The sequence below is a fragment of the Oncorhynchus mykiss genome, chromosome 5 (assembly GCF_057628025.1).
Source record: "Oncorhynchus mykiss isolate SJ-2025 chromosome 5, ASM5762802v1, whole genome shotgun sequence".
Taxonomy (NCBI): domain Eukaryota; kingdom Metazoa; phylum Chordata; class Actinopteri; order Salmoniformes; family Salmonidae; genus Oncorhynchus; species Oncorhynchus mykiss.
Genome location: NC_143026.1, coordinates 35847782 through 35858049, shown reverse-complemented (window position 1 = coordinate 35858049; position 10268 = coordinate 35847782). Strand labels below are relative to the sequence as shown.

Sequence of the window (10268 nt, the reverse complement as noted above, 5' to 3'; positions counted from 1 at the left end):
AATCATAGATAAAAGCTAAAACACATAAACAAAGACATGTTTAAGCCATACATTTCCTTTAATTTGTATTTTTTCTTAAACGATACAAATAAATACATTAAGTTTCAAAAAGTCCAGCAATGCAATTACATTGAATATTAAACAGAGCTGTGAATAGAGTAGCTTTACACTGAGCCGGCGGACAAATGGTTATTGGTCTCTGCCTGTTGGTGGTTCCAACCTTAAAAGTAACAACAAAGAAAGCTAGCAGGTCTGTTAGGAAATGCCTTTTGTCACACCATCTGGATAAGGGCATTTCTGTGGTGTGCCAGAAACTCTAAATGGGGAGATGAGAAACTCCATTAGATTCATATTATTATATTCCTCTTTCCTTTACAAATTTCATGACGTGACTAAGGGGAATTTTATTTAGCTGAGCCTGCTAGCTAGCTTAATTTTGGCTAGCTAGCAATTGCTCTAAAGTCACCGAAATTATTAGAAATAACGATTGAGGTAAGTACAGTATGTAATCTAACTCAAACTAATTTAAATTACAATAAATAAAGGTTAAGTTACTTGTTTTTCGCTGTCCCGTGACACCACAAGTGGGCATTTAATTTTTGAACTCACATGATCAGCAACACTAAAAAAGTACTTCTGGGTCACAGAATTTCAGAAATGTTCTAAATAAAAGTCCCCAACAAATAGTAGAAAACTGTCAATAACCTGTATTCATGATATATGAAAATAATTGTCTAAACATGAACAATAATTCATGTGTTCATATTTAAGGGACATTTGCATTGAATGTGGGTTTTAAAAAAAACATTTTCCAAGATCACATGAATGCCCCCAATTCAAATCACTGTGTATGGAATACATATTGGCTTATAGCCGGCAGCCGTGCATGGGTAAAATCACTGGAGAAGCCAAGCCAGTTAAAAAGCCATGTAACAACCCATGTTGTGATATTTGCGTTGTTTGCTCAAAAACCCATTCGTTCATACGCCACGTGATATACAATAAGGCCGTGACAGCATAAAGACAACAGTCACACTGTGGCGGAACATATTAAACTACATCACAAAACCAGAGAGAAGCATCTGTCCGGGAATATTGTAGGGAATACTCAGTAAGGTGTGGAGAATGTATATATGGTGTAATGTCATGGGGCTCTGAATAATACGGAGTGTTGCTGGCCTTTTACTCCACCCATTCCATTGGCCACAAAGCAAATCACTGAATATGGAATACATAACCTTCACGTGACTTACTGAGCTACAGAAAACCGCTAACCAAACAACAGTACAGCGCATGTTCACTGAATTCAAGGGATAGTACCCTCAAATGTAAGTTTCCTTAGATTTTTCCCAGACTTCAGAAGTCATCCAATTATGCGGTCTAGGCATTGTTAGCAAGCAGCATACCACCCTGCATCCCACTGCTAGCTTGCCTCCCAATCTGGCTGTAACATCACGGCCATCTAATCATCCCCGGCTTCCAATTGGCTCATTCCTCTCCCCTGTAACTATTCTCCAGATCATTGCTGTAAATGAGAATGTGTTCTCAGTCAACTTACTTGGCAAAATAAGGGTTAAAATCCAATGTTTTTCTACTAAAAAAGTCTGAAAAAAGGTGAAAAATAGAAACAGACCTTACCAATGTTTTTTTGCTGTGCATGACTTCACTTTAGAGTGTGCATTTTTGGAGAGGTTGAGGTCAGGTCCAATATTGTCTGTGCACCCAAAAGGGAAAGAGGTTGGGCCATCCTAGAAATGTTTGAGTAATATGATATAATATATACAATTTAGAAGCTTTAATCGAAAGGGACTTACAGTCATGCATGGGTGGTCCTGGGACTCAAACCCACTATCCTAGCGTTGTAATGTTCTACCAAGATGCTTGACAGGGTAATACATGCTTTTTGAAGCCTCAATTTAATATGATTTATAAGGCCTTTAAAGCACAGGTTTATGTCACATTTGACATGGGTGGTTATGCCACATTTATGAACCCTTTACAAAGCATGACATGTGGTTAAAGATGATTTGTAACACATTTATGTAGTGTTTATGAAGGCTTTATGAAGCCTTTATGAGCTGCACTTCATTTAAAGCAGCACCGAAGTTGGTCTGTCAGTCACACTAGTCATTGCTAGTCGCAAACTGATAAGTCACAGTCATGACAACAGAACAGCTCTGCTCAAGGAAGTTAGGCTTGAAATGTGTTGCTAATTGAGATATGAAACAATGTCCAATTTTAAAAAAACTGAACAAAGGGAAGCTGAATAATAGTTTTTCAACATTTTTGGCACTCCCACCTGAAGAGAGGAGTCCATGTACAGCCCATTTCCATAGCTTGGTTCAGGCTGTGAGGTAGGAGTTGATACATTCTGTCGATTCAAGGTTATATCAGCAGTTTCCATGGCTCTGTGAGAGGGTGGGAATCCCCTGCTGACTGCCTGACGAATTTCTGGGAATTGTAGCCATTGACCCCTAGTCAGGGTGACACTTGCCATAGGGTCAAGCAGCCTTATCTCTGATTTTTGCAGAGTGAACTTGGGGCTTTCCACAACTCTCTGGCTCTCCTTTACCACCCAGTAGAATATTAAAATTATAATCATGGACAAATATGCAGTGCCACTACCACAGCCTTTCCTTGAACAGGTTAGTTTCTAAAGATTACATGACCAACACTGTCAGAGTATAAAGGAATAGCTGTGCGAAATAAGTGTGCAATATACATTGTTAAACAGTCTCGTACTGCTTATTTTAGAAGCTAGGATTGTTTTCGTACGACATTGCTTTCTTGTGAAAAGAGGTGTACATAGTGTGTCATTGTTGGTCTTATGTTATCTGTCAGGGATCCCTGTGGAATGACTTCCCAAAAACCAAGTATTCTTGGAACTGTTACAATGAATTTCTGCTTGGCTTCTGGCCAAAAACAAGACATACCATTGACACATACAACCCTCTTAGTACTGGCTAATTGTTTGTTGACTGGACAACTACATAACTCTGAAGTGACAGTGGCATCGGCAGGCCAGCTCCAACTTTACGGTTGACGTGAGGCGAGCATGGGGCAAATTACTCACCTACGGATGACCACCACAGTCTATTAGGATTTGACTGCTGCGAGGGGTTGTTAAATGTTAAGGTACTAAACATTCATGGCCTATGAAACAGGAGAACATGAGAACAGTCATTGGCAACTTCATCCTCCATTTGGCATCATCATCAGGTCTCTGTAGCTCCAGCCGTTGGTAATTACATGTCTCTGTCACAGCAGAACAAAACACTGACTGACATTCCCCTTGCCGGCACTGGAGGACTGCCATCTATTGTGCCATGCCTTACTTACCTGCATATCCTGTATCTTTCATGCCAGTACATTATCAAGGGCTCTCTTTCCCGGAATAGACTTACCCAACAAAGATCCCAGCATAGACCTGGCAGGCGTTGAATAGAGTTATGTGAAACTGGTAAGAATTGACGCAATGTGGTGTTTATGTGACATGACACTTTGAAGAGACTTCACAGTGTTTAGATAATCATTCCTAATAACCGATCTGAACAAATTTTACGAGATACAAGTTTGAACGAGTAAGTTTATTAGGACTCTGATGGGTTTAGTTGTGTGTCAGATAACAAAATGGGAAAACGGCAGTGCCAGTCCTATGTTCTGCAGCTTATTTTGTTACGAGCTACTGGCCCATTTTGTGTGCAGAGATATTCTAAACAACGTAAGAGATTTAACGATAAGTACTTAGTATTGAGAAGCCATATTGTGTACCCTTTTGATAAAACACAGTGTAAAAAGAGTTGTTCTAATCACTGGGTTTTGAAGGAGAAGGCTGCCTCTCTCTGGCTTGATTCATCGTAGAGACTGGGTGGCATATAATAGCAAAACGAGCTGGAAGGGATACACATTTAGCTCAACGCAGGATCAAAGTAAACACTAAGCCTCTGTCTCTCTTCATGCCTCATCAGTCTTCATAAGCATTTCAGCCTAGACCTGACACAGGGTTAGTAAGACAACCGCTGGAATGTACATTTAATGCTACGGTGCATTTGAGAAGGTTCCAAACAATTCATATCTGGGAGACAGACAGGTAAGGGCAGACGGACACATAGAGGTAGCCTGCCTCAGACATGTGTGTCCCCTCTGTCACACAGTAAAACACAAACATAAAAGAAAGAGTACTGACTTACAGTAACAGCCCCTCTCTTACATACACACAAACAACCACAAACCAACACACGTTGACACAAGCCACACACATTGACACACACCCACACACGGGATTGTGGCCATCCTCTATTATCAGTTCTCATAGGTTACTTATCTCCCCATCAACGGTGAAAATGATTTACAGACATTATTGCCTGGAGGCGTAACTGCAATGAAAGTATTCTTAATCTCAGAAGAAAGCACTGGCAGAGCCTCTCTTTAGTTTTCTTTAAAAAGGTGAGAGGTCAAGGGGCGTACTGAGCTGAAGCATGGTTTACGGGAAATGGGTGCGTGACTTGAGGACAGTGAAAGTGAAAGGAGTTCTGCGGTGAGGATATATATATATAAAGCTGTGCCTGAACCACAGTAGTCCATTGATCTGCAGATCCTTGTCTAACGCATTAAGACAGAGCACAACTGAGACAGGATGTCATTACGGGTGGCTGCACTTCTTCTGTTGGCATCTGTCCTCTGGAGCCATGTAGCAGGTGAGATCCTCTTATTTTCTACTGCAGAGTTGCTGTTATTACTACTTTTGCTGCAAGTTGCCGTCATAGTAACTACTCTAACAACGTCTTAGTAACATGATGCTGTGGCTTGATCACTAGTTGTTATCATCATCTGTGGAACTGTAAACACGCTCTTCATTTAATTTGAGTAGAACGGTATACGCACACAGAAGGGATACACAGAGGGTATAATCTAACCTGCTGTGTGTTTGTGTGTGTGTCCCTTCAGCAAGCACGGATCAGGCTTTGGACTGCTGCTTGACAACGACTGATACCAAGCTTCCCCACAGAGTGGTGAAGTCATACAGAATCCAGACAGTCAGTGGAGGATGTCGGATAGCTGCCACTGTGTAAGCAACATTATACCTTCTACAGACTGAATTTAACCCATTCACCCTAACCACAAGGTGAATGTTTTCTGCCTGTGTGTGACTGCATTGATGCAATGTGTCTGATCTGCCATTTACTTCTGACAACAGGTTTGTCACGAAGAAGAACCTTAGACTGTGTGCTCCTCCTGCCACCAAGAAGAACTGGGTGGCCAAACTCATCAAGCAACTGAAGAGGAAATCACATAAGGGAAAGGACAGAAAAGGGAAGAATGGTGAGCTTCTATGTAAAACTTTGATGCAATTCAATAAACAATTATATTAAGGATACAAATAGTCAGTCATGGGGCTCATCTATACTCTTCCTTTAAGAGTGAGGTTTCCCAACCGGCCTCTGTATTAACCTGTTGCTTTCCCATCAGGCAAGAGAAGACACTGAAAGGCTGTGGGTGATCCTTAAACCTCGGAGCTCCAGTATACGTCCTTTGAGAAGAGTCAACATTTCAAATATTTTGTGAATGGGACTGAGAGTTAGTTCTCATTTTAAGGTGGACGGCACTGTGATACCGTTGAATTATTTTTGACCAACACTCTTGTCACGTGTTGTGTATTGCAGAACGTCATTGTCAAAATGTTGCTCACAGGTACTATAAGCTTGATTTCATATTGTATAACTCATTTTATGTAAATAAATAAGTGTTTATTTTTTTAAGAAACATTGCATTTTTCATCTTAGTATCAATGATTTAATAATTTCATTCAGTCAAATCCTTGGTCTTATATTATTGGGAATAGGTAAAATTTCCAAGTTATCAAATCAAATCAAATGTTATTTGTCACATACACATGGTTAGCAGATGTTATTGCGAGTGTAGAGAAATGCTTGTGCTTCTAGTTCTGACAGTGCAGCAATATATAACATGTAATCTAACAATTCCACAAAACACAAAAGATAAGGAATGGAATAAGTAATATATGCATGTAAATATATGGATGAGCAATGACAGAGTGGCATAGGCAAGATGCAATAGATGGTATAAAATACAGTATGTACATATGAGATGAGTAATGCAGATATGTAAACATTATTGAAGTTGCATTATGAAAGTGACTAGAGATACATTTATTAAAATGGCCAATGATTTCAAGTCTGTATGTAGGCAGCAGCCTCTCTGTGTTTGTGATGGCTGTATAAGTCTGATGGCCTTGAGATAGAATCTGTTTTTCAGTCTCTCGGTCCCAGCTTTGACGCACCTGTACTGACCTCGCCTTCTGGATGATAGTGGCGTGAACAGGCAGTAGATCTGGTCCTTGATTATACAGGACACCTACAGCAACCAATGTCACAGGAAGCTGTGACATTGGTTGCTGTAGGTTTCCTGGAGGGCAGGTAGTTTTCCCCCGGTGATGAATTGTGCAGACTGCACCACCCTCTGGAAAGCCTTGTGGTTGTGGGTGGTGCAGTTGCCATACCAGGCGGTGATGCAGCCCGACAGGATGCTCTCAATTGTGCATCTGTAAAAGTTTGTGAGTGTTTTAGGTGACAAAACAAATTTCTTCAGCCTCCTGAGGTTGAAGAGGCGCTGTTGCACCTTCTTCACCACACTGTCTGTGTGGACTATTTCAGTTTGTCCGTGATGTGTACGCCGAGGAACTTAAAACTTGACTTGACACCATCGACTGTTGTCCCGTCGATGTGGATAGAGGGGTGCTCCCTCTGTTTTTTCCTGAAGTCCATGATCATCTCCTTTGTTTTGTTGACGTTGAGTGAGAGGTGTTTTGCTGACACCACACTCCGAGTGCCTTCATCTCCTCCCTGTAGGCTGTCTCATCGTTGTTGGTAATCAAGCCTGTTGTGTTGTCTGCAAACTTGATGATTGAGTTGGCCACACAGTCATGGGTGAACAGGGAGTACAGGAGGGGGCTGAGCACGCACCCTTGTGGGGCTCCAGTGTTGATGATCAGTGAAATGGAGATGTTGTTTCCTACCTTCACCACCTGGGGGCGGCCCGTCAGGAAGTCCAGGACTCAATTGCACAGGGAGGGGTTGAGACCCAGGGCCTCTAGCTTAATGATGAGCTTGTGTACTACGGTGTTGATTTTTTTTTTTTTTTTTTAATTTTTTATACTATGGTGACCAGTGAGCTGAGATAAGGCTGTGCTTTACCTAGCAAAGACTTGTAGATAACCTGGAGTCAGTGGGTTTGGCGACGAATATGAAGCGAGGGCCAGCCAACAAGAGCATACTGGTCGCAGTGATGGGTAGTATACGGGGCTTTGGTGACAAAACGGATGGCACTGTGATAGACTGCATCCAATTTGCTGAGTAGAGTGTTGGAGGCTATTTTGTAAATTACATCGCCGAAGTCGAGGATCGGCAGGATAGTCAGTTTTATGAGGGTATGTTTGGCAGCATGAGTGAAGGATGCTTTGTTACGAAATAGGAAGCCGATTCTAGATTTAATTTTGGATTATAGATGCTTAATGTGAGTCTGGAATGCTGAGCTATAGTCAATGAACAGCATTCTTACATGGGTGTTCCTCTTGTCCAGATAGGATAGGGCAGTGTGCAGTGTTATGGCGATTGCGTCGTCTGTGGACATATTAGGGCGGTAAGCAAATTGAAGTGGGTCTAGGGTGACAGGTAAGGTGGAGGTGATGTGATCCTTGACTAGCGTCTCAAAGCACTTCATGATGACAGAAGTGAGTGCTACGGGGCGATCGTCATTTAGTTCAGTTACCTTGGCCTTCTTGGGTACAGGAACAATGGTGGCCATCTTGAAGCATGTGGGGACAGTAGACTTGGATAGGGAGAGATTTAGTATGTTCGTAAACACACCAGTCAGCTGGTCTGCACATGCTCTGAGGACGCGGCTAGGGATGCCGTCTGGGCCGGCAGCCTTGCACGGGTTAACACGGAGTCGGAGAGCCCACAGTCCTTGGTAGTGGGCCGCGTTGGTGGCACTGTATTATCCTCAAAGTGGGCAAAGAAGGTGTTTAGTTTGTCTAGAAGCAAGACGTCGGTGTCCGTGACGTGGCTGGTTTTCTTTTTGTAGTCCGTGATTGTCTGTAGACCCTGCCACATCTCGTGCCTGCTACGCTGAATTGCGACTCGACTTTGTCTCTATACTGACATTTCGCTTGTTTGATTGCCTTGCGGAGGGAATAACTACAATGTTTGTATTCGGCCATAATCCCAGTCACTTTACCATGGTTAAATGCGGTGGTTCGCGCTTTCAGTTTTGCGTGAATGCCACCATCTATCCATGGTTTCTGATTAGGGTAGGTTTAAATAGTCACAGTGGGTACAACATCTCCTATGCACTTCCTTATAAACTCACTCACCGAATCAGCATATACATTGATATTATCCTTCTAGCTGGCATCAGAGAGAGGTATGCTAGGCCTAGAGCAGGTTCTAACAACATCAAGGGATGGGTACAGAGAAACAAGTCTCTGAGTTACAGTACATGCTTAAGGTGTTAATACTTTGATGAGGTTACTTAGGAACAAGCTGGTGCAAGAAATATCTTCTTTGCCATGAACAACTCTCTTGACACTTTACAAATAAAGCATGAACACACTTTAAGACAGATTTACACTTTTACTTGAATGGGTTATTCCTTATTCTCATAACCTTTATTTCATAATTCTGTTCTATGCAAGTTCTATGTTTAATTTCCTCTAAAAAATTATCTGGGGGCCTCCTGGGTGGCGCAGTGGTCTAGGGCACTGCAAAGCTGTGCACCAGAGACTCTGGGTTCGTGCCCAGGCTCTGTCGCAGCCGGCCGCGATCAGGAGGTCCGTGGGGCGACGCACAATTTGCCTAGCATCGTCCGAGTTAGGGAGGGTTTGACCGGTAGGGATATCCTTGTTTCATTGTGTACTAGCGACTCCTGTGGCGGGCCGGGCAGAGTGCACGCTAACCAGGTTGCCAGGTGCACGGTGTGTCCTCCGACACATTGGTGCGGCTGGCTTCCGGGTTGGATGCGCACTGTGTGAAGAAGCAGTGCGGCTTGGTTGAGTTGTGTTTCGGAGGACTTTCGATCTTCGTCTCTCTCGAGCCCGTACGGGAGTTGTAGACAAGATAGGAACTACTAACAATTGGATACCACAAATTTGGGGAGAAAAGGGGGTCTCCCTTTTCTGATACAGGGTCAATTTGGCTGATTTGAGCAGAATCAACAGTCATGAAGAGGTGATGGTCAACGTGCGTCATCTTCTGGTGATTTATGAAGATGAGGTGAGGTAGAGCATGCTTTGTAAATTAGATTAATTTCCCCTTTTGCTCCACAGGAAATGTGTACCTGCTGTGTGGATGGCTACAGGGTAATGGAATAGAATGACAAAGTCATTTTGCTGCATAAAAACAATATTTAGTGCTGGGGATACTTTGAGTATGACCTTAGAGCAATTCACATAAATCATTTTCGGGCTGGATTTGATTGATATCAAAAGCTGTCTCATGCTAATGTTATATTACAGAAACAGTAGCACACATACATAGGATCACACACACCAGACAGATCCTGATTTCTTTTGGATATGATATTTTCCCAGCCGGCGGGTAATCATCTGAGTGGGTCTCTTCTGTCCCTGGACTGAGACTGATTTCTCTCTCCACTGGGGCTACTGCTAAGATTAGGAACACACACACACACACACACACACACACACACACACACACACACACACACATCCCAGATGTCCCAGAATCCTTCATTGCCTGCAGCCCTGAACGCACCGATTACAGTCCTACACTCTATGATATGAGACTAAATTCAGCTTTCTCAACACGGTCAATTGCTTTCTCAGCAAGGGTGAGGATGTTACTGTAGTTCTCTTCACCAACATTGAGGATATCTGGGGAATGCTTTTCATTCATTATAAAATATAAACAACGTTTTTACATCTAAGCACATTTTGGTTTAGCCTTCATCAATTTTGCAGCAGTGGAACAGGAAAGGGCTTGTGTACGAAAATAAAGTTCCCATCTGTCTCTTGCTGCTCTATTTTCTTTCCCTTCCATTTATTCCCCTTCATAGTCACTTTGAGTCAGTCTCATGCACTGCACCCTGTTTCTGGTCCTCCCAGTGTTCAATCCCACTGGTAACTGTTACACTCTGCAATCACACACCCATTCAGCAGCCTCTTACTCTGCCTCTGCCTCTCTCCCCATCTCTCTCTCTGTCTGTCTCTGTCTCTCTATCGCTCTCTCTGC

General features: G+C 42.7%; 1 protein-coding gene across 1 annotated transcript; it reads left to right on the top strand.

The window, feature by feature from the left end:
• Window positions 1–4582: 4582 nt before the first annotated feature.
• LOC110523665 (C-C motif chemokine 19) lies at window positions 4583–5763 on the top strand. The gene is made up of 4 exons (XM_021602563.3): window positions 4583–4697; window positions 4948–5068; window positions 5198–5322; window positions 5470–5763. Exons 1-4 carry the CDS (start codon window positions 4637–4639, stop codon window positions 5484–5486), a joined length of 324 nt encoding a protein of 107 aa, XP_021458238.1. The 5' UTR covers window positions 4583–4636; the 3' UTR covers window positions 5487–5763.
• The last annotated feature ends 4505 nt before the right edge of the window (window positions 5764–10268 follow it).

Coding starts and splice junctions, on each gene's coding strand:
- LOC110523665 (XM_021602563.3), top strand. CDS start 4,637: ATGTCATTACGGGTGGCTGCACTTCTTCTGTTGGCATCTGTCCTCTGG. Junction 4,698..4,947: donor CCTCTGGAGCCATGTAGCAG/GTGAGATCCTCT, acceptor GTGTCCCTTCAG/CAAGCACGGATCAGGCTTTG. Junction 5,069..5,197: donor TGTCGGATAGCTGCCACTGT/GTAAGCAACATT, acceptor TTCTGACAACAG/GTTTGTCACGAAGAAGAACC.